Source organism: Anabas testudineus, chromosome 8 (assembly GCF_900324465.2).
Source record: "Anabas testudineus chromosome 8, fAnaTes1.2, whole genome shotgun sequence".
NCBI lineage: Eukaryota > Metazoa > Chordata > Actinopteri > Anabantiformes > Anabantidae > Anabas > Anabas testudineus.
Genome location: NC_046617.1, coordinates 9152061 through 9166748, shown reverse-complemented (window position 1 = coordinate 9166748; position 14688 = coordinate 9152061). Strand labels below are relative to the sequence as shown.

Below are 14688 nucleotides of genomic sequence, written 5' to 3'. Positions count from 1 at the left end.
TGGTGATGAAACACTGGAAACTTGTGTCTGAGAGTCTGCAGTCTTCTCTTAGTACAATATGCCTGTGATGAAGGGCCTCCTCGCTCCACAAAACACCTTTCTGGATACCATCGCAAACCATTTCGATGGCACACGTAAGTATATCATGTAAGAGATTTTTATTATACTGAAAAGAAATCCTTAAAACTTAGTATAGGAATACTCTTGTACTCTTTATTACTTTAAGATACATGGACAGTACATTGTTTTTGTCAAGAAGACATTTTGTTTTGCAGTAGATAGAAGTAGTAGTTTTGTGGGACAGACAAAAACATTCTGAATATATGCTAAATAGCCATATGCATCCATGGACTACTTGTCCCTGCACTTAGCCTCATCACTATATTGCAATCAATGGGCTTTTTCTCCTGGAGCACATATTACATTATTAAACTGTGTTTCCAGCTAATTGGTTTGTCTCTGTTTTAAAGATGGAACTCTGCAAGCTAAGCCTAGCTTTTAGGATTTTAGCCTGTGGCATTTTTGTAACCCACTTTAGGATTGTGACTGGCACTGAAAAACACTGCTGTCGACAAATGTGTCTAACAGTAGTGAGATCCAGTTATGAGGCTGCAAGTCATAGCAGTAAAAAATAACCATGAATGGAAAAGGACAGTGCAGTCTGAGGTGAACTTAACAGCCACTTGTTGAGCCATTGTGATGCTTGTTAGGACATTTTTGCTCTTAGGATTCATGCATTATTCAGTCTTTCTTTCAACATAATGTGAAGAACAATGGTAAATTGATGAAATCCTTCACCATCAATGTTGCACAACTTGTCTGTCCTCCAATTTGAAATCTACCAAACAAATAATCCTTTACACACTTTATGTTTCACACATTTCTTAAATATTGCCATCAAAATGAACCTTTACCGTAAAATGAGTAACCTCTTACTACTTAATAACAAGAGAGTTTCAGAACACACACAATGTTTTAATTATCACAGTATGTGATTCTACCAACAAGCATGAAAAATACTACGTTAAATATTTACACTGAATTTTGGGGGAACTAGTCACCTTGTAGTCATCACAGTAGACTAGCAATGTGACGTGTTATATAGTATATCGGCCCACACGTTCCTTTTGTGCTTATCATAGAGCACGTGTAGTACATTCATGTTGGAATAAACAATAGCACATAACCTTGGACACCTCATCACAGACCTCACACGCATGGAGTTTACGGATTTTTGCCATTGCATCATTAAAATAGAGCCCTAACAGTGAGATTGTGGGTCTTTCTTTTCATGCCTGATGGTTAATGTTTGATTCTCCTACTGTTTGGACCATCGTTATGTTGGTTCATGCATTGTTCTCTCCCTACTAGTCCACACCTCAAAAAGAAAGCCATCAGCAGGCACTAGAGAGCTCTTTTCAGGGCAGGATAAAAGGTGTCTGCTGGGTGAAATAACATTATGCCAAAGTGTGTTTATGGGTCAGCCTGTCCATGTTCTTTGTGACTTTACAAATTCACAATTTCAGTGTGGCAACATTATCTCTAGTTGTGCCTCACTATCACACACACATTGTCTTGCTCTTGCTTTGATGCACATGGACTTGCAGCACAACAGACGGTCTCAATCTTAACTACCACAATACCTTTGTATCAGATGTGCAAGTAGGAGGATTGACCATGTAGTTGAGTGGGAGGCGAAGGGGCCAAGTGGTAAGAGATGGCTTTGGAGCAGAGCACAATTCATTCTAAGAACTGCTCTGAATTTGTTTTGGTTGAATTTGAAAGCCTTTCTGTGTGATGATGACATCTCTTTGAAGGGGGAGAACTAAAAGTCGATTTCGAGTCAGAGCTTAACGCAGAAGAAATTGCAGACATGTCCACAATGTGAATGTGGATTGTGCATTTGTGTGACCCGGATATGTGAGCAAGAAGAATTATTAAAATCAATTACATCCAGAGGCAGTCTAACATCACTGGATGTGCTTTCATACTCTTTAAAGGCAGAAAAAAATATTTACTTAAATTATTCAACTGATCATTCATGTCCGTGTAGTAGGCAGTTAAAGTTATTAGAGTTATTGGACAGTTTATGTTGCATAAAATTTATGCTTGATATCTAATATAATATTTGTACGTTGTGGACTCCAGGCTCTAGATTTTAAATCGATCTAGTGATATAACTGTGCAGTGCCAGAAAGCTGTAGCCCTTTTAATATCCCTCCTTGTCAACAGCATCTTCTGCTAATTACCTGAGTAGGTGTTTGAATTGTATCTTTCTCCTCCCAGCAAGTCCTGTGATGGAGAATTAATGATAATAGTTACAATGCTTCAGTGATGGCAATTTAACCGAGATGAAGCCAATACCTCAGACAAATACAAATGTAATTGTGAGAGAAATGATTCACTCACTAAGAAATTTGAATTATGCCTTAGAAAATTCACATTACACCAACTTTGTAAGCTGAGGAATTTGATTTTAGAGACAAACCTTGACACTAAGAGGCAAACAACTCAAACAAGATCTACCTTTGTTCAACATTTCTATTGAGACAGGAATCTGACTAATTAAACTGTTGAATGGTCGTTTTTGTATCTTTACTATAACTTATTTCAGTCACATTATGAAGGTTTAAACAATCCCAATCTTTCAAATTTGTTAAATTAGTTCACTATGAATCCGATTGGGGCTAGTATTACAGAACCTTAATCAAGCACATCTCTGTTTTATGTGGCACAGTGTCTCGGTTACCTTGCAGCTGCAAACTGCAGCATTGCCATATGTATTCGTTTTTTCCTGCACAAATTGCTATGGCAACACAAGTGTAGAAGATCTTAATTTAGTTTCTTGTGAGGTTAACACAAGGATCAGGAAGAATATATCCACACATCACTAATTGCATGTCTTTGCCTCTGGAACAAACACCCCCTCAGTTTATTTATTTATTTATTTTTACTGAATAAGAGGTCTGTGGGGAGGAATAGTAGGTTATGTTATTTTCCAACTCTACATTTAGCATGTTTAAGCACATGATGGGTTGTCAAGAAGGACACTGTCACTCACCATCATGAGGGAGCGTTTACTGCAAGACCATTGTATGATATTAATCTTAGCTAACACTGTAAACTGGCTGCTGAGCGTACTTAATATCTTAAATTCCCTAGTCACAGTTTCAAAATAAAAATTTGAAAATGCCTTATAACATACCATATTTGAAAGACAACCATCACAAAAAAATAAAGCTGTGTAAATCCATTGCACAGCCAGCTACAGGATGACAACATACTCTATAGCTTATTAGGGGCCAGAGCCAGCTGGGGTCCTACATCCTTATTTCTTAAAAACCACCAGCATAATCATACAGACCACAAACATACTTCAAAGCCTGCTCCGAAGACACTGCACTATTGAAAGGATCTGAGCTAAAGGCAGGCAAAAAACAAACAACAAACTAATAAACAAACAAACAGTTGTTGGTTATTGAGACAACCATGTCTTATGTAATACTTTGAGAGCTACAACTGTCTTAAGCTGTGATTACGCTTTGTGTTAGGGAAGCACTAATGTCTGTTGTACAGTATACATTTACACATTGTAGCTTTGTTTCTTTTTTATTCCACAGACAGTAACTTCCTGTTAGGAAATGCTCAGGGTCGCTATGGCTACCCCATCGTGTACTGCTCTGATGGATTTTGTGAGCTGACTGGGTTTGTTAGGACTGAGGTGATGCAGAAAACGTGTACCTGCAGTTTCCTCCATGGGGCCGAGACCAATGAAAATGTGATCCAACAAGTAGACAAAGCTCTGGAGGATCAACAGGAATACCAGGGAGAAGTCTGCTTTTATAGGAAAAGTGGTGAGAATGTCTGTGCTTATCCAAATGCTGAGTGGACCCTGTACTCTGAAACAAACACTTTTAAATACTGAATTGATGTATGAAACTTAACCTGAAGGTATTTGTACACCTTTGTACATGTTCTCAATAAACCTTTTTTTCTGTTTAAACAAACCTTAGTAGAAGTTTGCACATGCAGGATTAAATGTACCTATTTCACTGGGCTCACACAGTTATTCTAAAGAAAGCAGCTCCAGCAAACACAGTAGGGAGTGAAGTGAGGTGAGGTTAGCTACAAGAAAAAAATGTTATTCCAGTGTTAATAGAAATCCAATTTTCAAATTTGGGGGGAAAATGTCTCACATTATTGTTTGCTGTAATCTCAGTGTAATAGCTTTTTTTTAATTTCCTCAGGAAATCCATTTTGGTGCCTCCTGGATATTGTGCCAATTAAGAATGAGAAAGGCGAGGTGGTGCTGTTCTTGTTATCCTTCAAAGACGTCAGTGAATCCAATGGGAAAAGCCATCGCTATGGCCAAGGAGATGGTGAGTACTGGCTGCATACATCTTATAGTTATTAGGCTGTTCCATCTTTAAAATGTCAAGCTGCCACGTTTATTTATAAGATAAATTGAATTCAATTGGAATTAAATTGGACAATTTACTTTTATGAACTGGCTATTATGATTTTGCAAACAGTTGTGTCAGAAACCGCTCACCAGAGCAGGAAAAACAATGGGCCGCACTTTTCCCAAGTTCGAGAGAGAGGGAGGACTATTCTGCACCGCCTGACCAATCTGTTCACTAAGAGGAGCAAGAGGAGACTGACCAATGTGAGTGGGAAACTTCTGGCTTGAGTGACCTCTGACAAACAAGAGTCTGCATATTTAATTGTTTATTTTTAGCTACACTGTAGCTGCTAAATTTGAGTTGTTTACTTGTTTAAGTCTGGTTAAGATGTATTCAATATGTTATGACGATGGTGATGATTAAGATGGTTGATCATACTGTAGGTTTACCAGCTAGTTTCATGCTGAGCTAATCACTGTGTTCACACACGGCCTCAGCAGGCACAGAGGACAGACATTATTCTTCCTTTTCCCATTTTCAAACATAATCATAATCACGAGTGTTAGTTCATCAAACAAGCTTCCTGTCTCCAACTGTGTCATCTCTGCTCCCATCAGGATGTCAGTGAGAACCCTGCAAATTTAAATGCCCTGACTGTCATCTTTCACAGATTTACATTTCTCTCCATGCATTTTACTGTAAATGATCCGTGCGCCCTGTTTTTCAGAGCGTGTTCCAGAAACCATCTCTGCCAGAGTACAAAGTGGCAGCTGTGAAGAAGTCGCGATTTATTCTGCTACACTACAGCATCTCCAAAGCCTTGTGGGACTGGTTAATTCTACTGGCCACCTTCTACGTAGCCGTCACAGTGCCTTACGACGTCTGCTTTGCCAGTCATGACGAGGGCAGTGACCATCACTCACTTGTCAGTCATACCACTATGGGTAGCGACATAGCAGTGGAGATACTCTTCATACTTGGTACATACACTATGCATTTATATTTGATTAAAATATGATAAGAAATGTTTGTTGTTGCTGTTTTAAGTTAGTAGCTTGTACCATTGAACTTCTTCTTCATTCCATGTTGCGCATTAGCTGACCTTTATTTTGAAGCATCTTAAGCAGCATTATGAAAATTCAACAATGTTCACTTCAGCCTAAGAACAACTAGATTTTCTAGTGCAACTGCAGTTGTTTCCCTGGCAATAGCTAACACATGACTGAACCTCCTACCTTTCCTCACCCACTCTGGGTGTCTCTGTTGCCCTAGGTTACGAATCATAATTAGATTTCTCTCACTTCGTCCCACTTTTCCTCCAACGGAAGTGTGATAGCACATCTGTCAACGAGCTCTCTGATTTCCTCTTTCACAACTAGTTAGTCTGGGAACAGACAGTGATATCTTGTCCTGTAAAATTAGCTCACCTGGCATCACATGGTGTTGCGCGATGGTTCTTTCTTGTAAAAGTAAATCTTCTTTATTACATGATGGTGAAGCGGTGAAGACATTTACTGCGGAGTGGAGTACTACTGAATGTCAAATGCTTGTCCCTGACCCAGTTTCGTTTAATAGTAGATCCAAGTGAAAAGTAATATACTGGCAATCACGCACCATGTTAATTGTATTGTGTGTCTTCTAATATTACTTTCCACATATTATCAGCCTTCTAGTCATGTAGAGTTAGAAAGGGATTTTGTCTTTGTTGATTTGGATCACTGTCCATAGTTACTTTAAAACATAATTTAGATAAGATAGCATTCCGTAATATTTTAATTGACTATCTGAGAATTCCTACCTATTGATTTTATTTGCCACTAAAGGTTTGAAAGATCTCCCTTTTTAATTTTTTTGCACCTAGTAATTTAACCTAAAATGATTATTTTAGTATTTGTTACAATTTATTAGTTGTATTACAATCTAAGCGTTCTTATCTTCAAAAAGATTTTGAAGTTTGAGGATGCATTGGTCCAACTCACAGTCTGTCTACCTTAGACTAAAATATTTCATGCAATGATGAAATCTTTGTATTACTTCTGTTTTGTGATCTTTTTCTTTTCCTCTTTTTTTAATACCCCTTTTCAGATATTGTCTTGAATTTTCGGACCACCTACGTGAGTCAATCCGGTCAGGTAGTCTATGATGCTCGATCCATCTACCTTCATTACTGCACCACATGGTTCTTTGTGGACCTGATCGCAGCTTTGCCCTTTGACCTTCTCTATGCTTTCAACATCACAGTGGTAAGATAATCTGTTTATACATCTCGAAGTGCAGAATGCCCGCAGGTTTTTAGTGCACTAACTTGAAGACTAATGTTTTGCTACTATTATTCTCCCAAAGCTCTGGACTGGAGATGATTATGTCTCTACATTTACCCACTTCACTGAGCATTCTCATTTCTCTGCTCGCTGCAGTTTTATGCTCAAGATAAACACTAGTCCTTCTCATGGATTAGACTTACTTTGCCACAGGGCAAATAATGCCTCTGTGCTGATATACAAAGATATCTCTCTAACTGCTGCTTTGATTTTGTTGAAACTGACAAAAAAAAGTCCCTAAAGTTCCCATTATTGGTAATTTTCTAGAAATGATTTAAAATACAGACTATTAAAAGACACTGAGTCATGATGATGGGCTGCAGATTATACCAGTCAACACTACATGTATAGAAATACTGTCCAAAAAATGAGAATCCAATGGGAAGAGAGATAAAATACATTTGTATACTGTCCTTGTCTAGACCTCGCTGGTGCACTTGTTGAAGACGGTTCGTCTGCTGCGTCTGCTACGCCTGTTGCAGAAACTGGATCGTTACTCCCAGTACAGCGCTGTGGTCCTGACCCTGCTCATGTCTGTGTTTGCTCTGCTTGCTCACTGGATGGCTTGTGTCTGGTACGTCATAGGACGCAAGGAGATAGAAAGCAGTGACCCTGTTACCTGGGACATAGGTGAGCATGTTGTATGTAGACACTTGACAGCTCCTACATCACTGATTCAAGAGTGTATTGTTCTTCCTCGCTCATTAAGCTTTGCTGAACCATTTCTTGTGTCTCTCCTGGCAACTCCAGTGAGCCAGTGCTGCTGATTTGTACTCATGCTTGAATGCCTCTGGATGATTTCAACATTTAGATTGCCCTCTTAGTTCAGAGGAAGTGCAGGTCACAGACTACTGCCATTATATCACCAGTAATGCATGATGTCATTCCCCATTATATCACCTATCGCACTTAATATCACCTACTAGAAAAGAGAGGTTCATACATTTAAAGTAAGACACAAATGAGTCCAACCCAGCTATCTTCTGACCTCATTCACCAGGCTGGCTTCAGGAGTTGGGGAAGCGTCTAGAGACACCATACATCAACAGTACCATGGGGGGTCCCTCTATGCCAAGCGCCTATATCGCCTCTCTCTACTTCACTCTCAGTAGCCTTACCAGTGTGGGTTTTGGCAACGTGTGTGCCAACACAGACGCTGAGAAAATCTTCTCTATCTGCATTATGCTCATGGGTGGTGAGTTTACTGCTGATGACAAATGATTCAAAGACTTATGACATGTTGGGAAAACATCATAATGTCACCTCCTCTCCCTCCTCCAGCCCTGATGCATGCGGTAGTCTTTGGCAACGTAACAGCCATCATCCAGCGCATGTACTCACGACGCTCTCTCTATCACACCCGAATGAAGGATCTTAAGGACTTTATACGTGTGCATCGGCTACCTCAGCAGCTGAAGCAGAGGATGCTGGAGTACTTCCAGGCCACCTGGACAGTCAACAATGGCATCAACGCCAATGAGGTGGGTGAAGAACCACAAATTAGAAGGGTACGTGCAGTTCGTTTGGTTAAAATAGCCTTCTGCCTATGACATCTTCAAATAAAAGGTATTATCTATGTCCTCAGTAAGATAGTCTGTTAAATGTTGCTACTTTTAAGTAGCTGAACAACATATGACTTACTCACTGTGTGGGTTACAGTAAAGTATTCTTTTATGCATAAAAATTACATTTTGTGTGGGTGTGTTTTATTCTAGATTCAGAAATGTCATTCTTAAAATGGGTCGGTTCTCTGGAGTCTTATTCCATTTCCTTAAGTAGTTGCGACTTTGTCGCAAATAGACTTCAGTAACAATGCCCATCTAGGAGGAGTTCCCTGTAATTACAAGGCTAAGAGTTGGAACAGAGAGAACGCTCATTAACACCCTTGGCATCACCATGAGTGGATAATTAATTCACTGTTCACTGAAGGTAACAGACACAAAATGCTGGGATTTAACACCTCACGTCTCTTCTTATTGAGCAGTGTGACACGTCATCTGAGTGTGTCACCTATGAAAATGGTTGTAACATTTTTATTTTCTTACTTTTTGAAGTGGTGGAAGAAGTAATTAAACTTCTTCATAGGCTTTGTAGGCTACATAACGTACTAGTACTCAGAGTGAAACCCCTGCAAAACCCTTTTAAGACCTTCATTAAGTAATTACAAGTGTAGTGAAGGACTCCATAGCAATTAGTTTTGGCTTATTTGGTTAAGATAGAGCAACCTAAGGAATGCATTGTAGTAATCGTATGGGCATAACTATTTTATTCAGCAGAATATCTGAGTCTTTCGCTTGCTACTGTGGATGCAAAGGGCCATCTAACTTTGAGATTAAACCATACAGTTGATGTATGGGCTGAAGAAACTCATCTGTTTACTGAAAGTGACTATAATCTTTATGAAGCTCTAAAGATGCATTTCAATTCTAGTACGCCATTTACAAAGGAAGGCCTATTTTTTACAAGACAAGAGGTCATTATGTTTGACACACTACGACTAGTGACCATTTTTTATTACATGGAGTCATTTGAAACAGAGTTAATAAAACAGTATTCCTCACTGAAAGTTAAAATAGATCCAGAACCTAACAGTGTGTTTTTATTCGTCACATGAGCTCCACCTACAGTATGTGAGCAGAGCCATCAACAGAGAAGTCATTTTGTAACTGACATTGTGCAAATGGTTGCTTTTTACCTTTGTCAAGTGAAGAAACTGTGACATCCGCTATCAAATACACCGCAGTGCTAGATAAACGCTTTTTTTTTCCCTGTCTCCTTAGTTGCTGCATGACTTCCCAGATGAGCTGCGAGCTGACATTGCCATGCACCTAAACAAAGATATCCTGCAACTGCCTGTGTTTGAGCGAGCCAGCAGAGGGTGTCTGCGCTCGCTCTCCCTGCATATCAAAACCTCCTTCTGTGCACCAGGAGAATACCTTATTCGCCACGGAGATGCGCTGCAAGCCAATTATTTTGTTTGCTCGGGTTCACTGGAGGTTCTGAAAGACGGCATGGTCCTGGCTATCCTGGGTCAGTGTACGCCAAACAACAGCAACATTTTCTTTCTTTTCTTTCATTTTGCATCTTCAAGCTGTGTTGCACCTTATGATAACCCTAGTGTAACCACATTTCCTACAGGCAAAGGTGACCTTATTGGCGCTGATCTTCCAGAACATGACCTAGTGATCAAGACCAATGCCGATGTTAAGGCACTGACCTACTGTGACCTGCAGTATATCAGTGTTAGGGCCTTAAGAGAGGTCCTTGGCCTGTACCCGGAGTATGGCAGCCGGTTTAGCTCTGACATCCACCACAACCTCACGTACAATTTGAGAGAGGGCAGCGATGTAAGACATTTACGGTTATTTTTATGCATAGGAAAACACTGCAGAGTAAGACTGAAATGTCAGTGTACAACTGTACAAAAGCATACCTGTGCATTGTGTAATGCTGTATTATTTTCAAATTCACTATCTCCAGGGAGTGACAAAGTTTCCATGCAATCCCAGACTCTCTCAGGTATGTTTGCCTCACTGATGTAAAATACTCTCTTCTTTATCATCTTAAGACATTGGACAGGCAAACGTGTCAAAGACGCATTTAATGTGCTGAGTGAAAAATAATTGTTGTTATGAACATGGAAAATGGAACATAAAGTGTCTAAATTAAAAAAATACTACTACTACTAAGTTAAACAGAAAGGAAAAGTGAAGGAAATGTAATATACAGTGCATCCAGAAGGTATTCACAGTGCTTAACTTTTTCCACATTTTGTTAAGTTATACGCTTATTTCAAAATAGATTAAATTAATTATTTTCCTCAGAATTCTACAAAAAATACCCCATAATGTAAAAATGAAAGAAGTTTGTTTAAAATCTTTAACTTGATTGGAGTCCACCACCAGAAAATTCAGTTGATTGGACATGTTTTGGAAAGGCATACCCCTGTCTATATCACGTCTCACAGATAACAGTGCATGTCAGACCACACACCAAACCATGAAATCCAAGTAATTGTCTCTAGACCCCTGAGACAGGATTGTATCGAGGCTCAGATCTGGGAAATGGTACAGAAATATTTTTGCAGCATTGAAAATCCCAGTGAGCACAGTAGCCTCCATCATCCATAAATGGAGTTTAGAATCACCAGGACTCTTCTCAGACTGGGACAACTCCGAATGTCCTTAAGTGGCCCAGCAGGAGCCCAGACTTGAACACAACTGAGCATCTCCGGAGAGATCTGAAGATGGCTGTGCACCGACTCTCCCCATCCAACCTGATGGAGCTTGAGAGGTACTGCAAAGAAGAATGGGAAAAACCTCCCAAAAATGGGTGTGAAGCTTGTAGCATCAAACTCAAAAATTGGTGGCTGTAATTGGTGCTAACGGTGGTTCAACATATGACTGAGAAAAGGCTTGGAATACTTAAATGTGATTATACTGACATTTTATTTTTAATAAATTTTTAAAACAGACTTCTTTCATTTTTACATTATGGGGATTTGTTTGTAGAATTTTGAGCATTAGTTTCAGCTCTAGTTTTGCAGCATCACTCTGTTTCCCTAAATTAAATATAAAATCTAATTTTCCAACCGTCTTCTGCTCAGGGCAATGTTTCTGTGGGCCATAAGTTGCCCTTTATCATCGAAGCAGGTGATGCAGAACATGGAGAAGACATGAGACACTCCCAGCAGAGGAGAGCACACTTGCCACAAGGAATGGGCAGCCCTGTTCATCAGCCCCGCTTCAGCACCCTGTTAGGTGATGAACTTAGCCAAAACCACTCACTCCGCCTCTGTCGCTCACCTGTTCAAGGCGGTAGAGGTCGCAGCCTCTCTCCTCAGCCTTTCACCAGCGAGGGGTTCTCTCCATCTCCTGTGCCCAGTCTTAACAGTGACCCAGGCTTAACCAATCACCCTGCCAAGCTTCTCATGCCATCCATGCCTTGTGTTAGTCCACTGAACCTTAGTCCCAGGTAACCTATTCATCCTGCTTTAACCAAATACAAATCTGTAATCAGTCTGCATCTATTTAAAATTATACAACTCTGATTTATGTCTCTGATAGGGTCGTGGATGGAATTGAGGACAATGGTGACGCATTTCAATTTAATGTGGAGCAGACCGACAGAATGACTAATTTAGCAGGTAAAATCCCTAAAAGCGATACAGTGGAGGAACTACGTTGAACTGGGTCAGCAACAAATGCTTCACTCTAAATTATGCACATCTGATTTTAACATTGTGTGATTTATTTTATCCCTGTGTGTTCAACCAGCATACCTGTACTATTACTCATTTTGAAGGAGATGGCACATATACAGTACAGCAGTGCATACTTGTTAGTGAAGAGGTGATGCCAGTATCAGCTGTATTTCTCATATTCTTTCAGATCGGTTTCAGGTGAATGCTAACCTGTTTCTGGAGACGGAGGAAGTGAGACAGAACATCAGCAAACTGAACAAAGAGGTATGATCAATATCGGGCAATCAAGTTAAGTCAAGTATAAATAGGTGCCTTGATTGTAAAACATATGCAGTATTAACAAGATGCAATTCGAAGTGTGAAGATAAATGTCTATGGGGAGGACAGTTTTACTGTTAAATGCACAGAAAGAAGCAAATATAACTGTAGTTTTTTAAACTCTCATATTTTCCTTTTAGGTGATTGCTTTTGCTGAGAACTTGCATGAGGATATTAAACAAAATGCCCTACAGCCAACCTTTTCTTTTTCTTTTTAGGTCAACAACTTGAACCAAAAAGTATCCAATCTAGCCAAGGAGCTACACGACATGATGCATTTCCTACAGTCACACATAGCCACGCTTCATTATACCTCTCCTGTCGCATCATGTTCCTTTGGCATTCAGATGGCTCCCAGTCCTAGTGTGACTGCTTCCAATGACTGGCAGCCCCATCTCCCTTTAAATATAGCCACTGGGTTGCACCTCCACCATGAAGCAATTAGCCACCCTGCCAGAAATGTGTGGGGCTGCAGTGAGATGCCATCCCAAGGCAGAAGTCCTACCTTGATCCACTCTTCTAGCCCTGTGTCATCCTGTTTACACGTCTGCTGCTCTGACAGAGAAGGGTCCGCAGCTCACAGGCTACAGAGTCAGCGTGGCTCTTTCCAAACCTCAACAACAAATCCAAACTCTCCTTACATGACCCACTCTCATGGTCAGGGAGGTCCATCCCTCCTAAGCCTCAGTTCTGCCTTCAGTAGCTTTCCAGTGATTTGTCAAGCCCCCCAGATGGCCTGCAATTCCACTATTCCCACGATGAGCAGCTCTCGCCCTCTGTGCTCCCCAGTAAATTCTGTGTACTCCCATCCACCTCTGAGTGTTCATACCAACCTTGATCCCACACATAATCAGACTCAGTACCAGACACCCATACATTCCTCCATCACTCCCACTGGCCAGCCACAGTATCACACTGCGTTCAGCTCTCTCAGCCCCTCAGGTGTCCACACTTCAATATGCACAGGGCACACCACAGGCCAACAGAGCTCTATCAATGGCCCCAGACAAAACAACCTGGTAGGATCCAGCCCTATCCGCTGCACACAGGACCTTGCATGTTCTCTGCTGGTGCAGGTAATAGACAGAGACTGTAGAGCTTCACTGTCTCAAGAAAGGCCAGACAGTAGCGACTTTCAAGGTACTCCAAACATAGAAGTTCAACAGCCTCTCTTGGACATAGAAGGAATACAAAGCCCGCACTAATGACATCATTAATTTCCAACATTCAAAATGTAAAATTCAATGAAATGCTGAAAAGTCAAAAAGTATTAACAACTACTCCAAAGCTACTGCCACACCTGAATAACATATTCTGTTCATTTTTATAGTTATGTTTTTATATAATTATTCTGTTTGTGAATTTCAAAAGCAAGACAGTCTTATCTGGCTATGCATGCATATTGTAAATGCAATTCTTATTCTCTCTTTCTTGCATTTAATTATATGTGTGTGTTTTTGGAAGAAGATATTCTACATGAGTTCTGAACAAGGTTGATTTACTGATAACTTCACAACTGTTAGAAAGTCTCACAGCTGGTTCAGCATACAAAATTGCATGGATTACAGGTATGCAGCACCACTCAGTGGTCTCCAGTAGTTAAAACAACTAAATACAAGGCTGATACTTTATCATACTGAGCACAGAACAAACCTGAAAACTTGACACCCTTTAACTTATCAATCTTGAAACTGAGAAAGAGAGGGGAATCTTAAGTGCAGCTGTGCAATTAGCTAATGGCTGAATAATAGTGTTTTGCACTACATTTTACAACAGTGTGTTATCTTTATTATTTCTATGTATGTGTTATATTGTTTTGATAAAAGAACCTCTATGGCATTTTCCAGACCAAACTTTTCAGGCAGCCTTTTAAGTTTTAATGTTTTTAAGAATTTTTTACATCAAGACACAACTTAAACAACTGAAATTGTGGCTTTCTATAGCTGTAACAAACTGAAAGAAATCACACCAGTTTTTATAGCAGATACTGAGACAGGAATACACTCTTTGATAGCGAGTTCACTTTTGATGTGGAATGGGGAAATATATTAGAGACGCGTGCATTTTGTATTTGAATTCATCTTGAAAAAGGATTAACATGACTGAATAATAGTCAATAGAATGATGACGAGAAGCATGCAATGTGGCTTTTTACATCATTAGCCTTCCAATATATATAATTTTAGGTTACATGCTTGTTTGTCACTTTGCCAGTGTAAATGGGTTTGAACATGGTCGGGATTTCTGTCTAGCTGTTACCTTGTGGAGTTGCTTTTTGGAACAGATTCATTAAAGTGGCATGGATTTCTCCTACAGTCTGATCTTCTTTGTCTTCACTTCTTCCTGCTGGTCAGCACTCGTGTCTTGCAGCACAGAACAGCCTTGTAACTGTGGAGCTGAATCACATAAAGTTGAGTAAAATCAACAGAAGATGTGTGTAAGT

The 14688-nt window shown here is 40.0% G+C and overlaps 1 protein-coding gene across 1 annotated transcript; it reads left to right on the top strand.

Annotated features, from left to right (window-relative positions):
- The first annotated feature begins 58 nt into the window (after positions 1-58).
- kcnh4a (potassium voltage-gated channel, subfamily H (eag-related), member 4a) lies at positions 59-13450 on the top strand. Its single transcript, XM_026352893.1, has 16 exons — positions 59-134; positions 3621-3854; positions 4248-4379; positions 4533-4666; positions 5131-5383; positions 6489-6646; positions 7147-7354; positions 7725-7919; positions 8006-8205; positions 9505-9754; positions 9863-10071; positions 10205-10243; positions 11331-11698; positions 11791-11870; positions 12115-12191; positions 12464-13450. Exons 1-16 carry the CDS (start codon positions 59-61, stop codon positions 13448-13450), a joined length of 3600 nt encoding a protein of 1199 aa, XP_026208678.1.
- The last annotated feature ends 1238 nt before the right edge of the window (positions 13451-14688 follow it).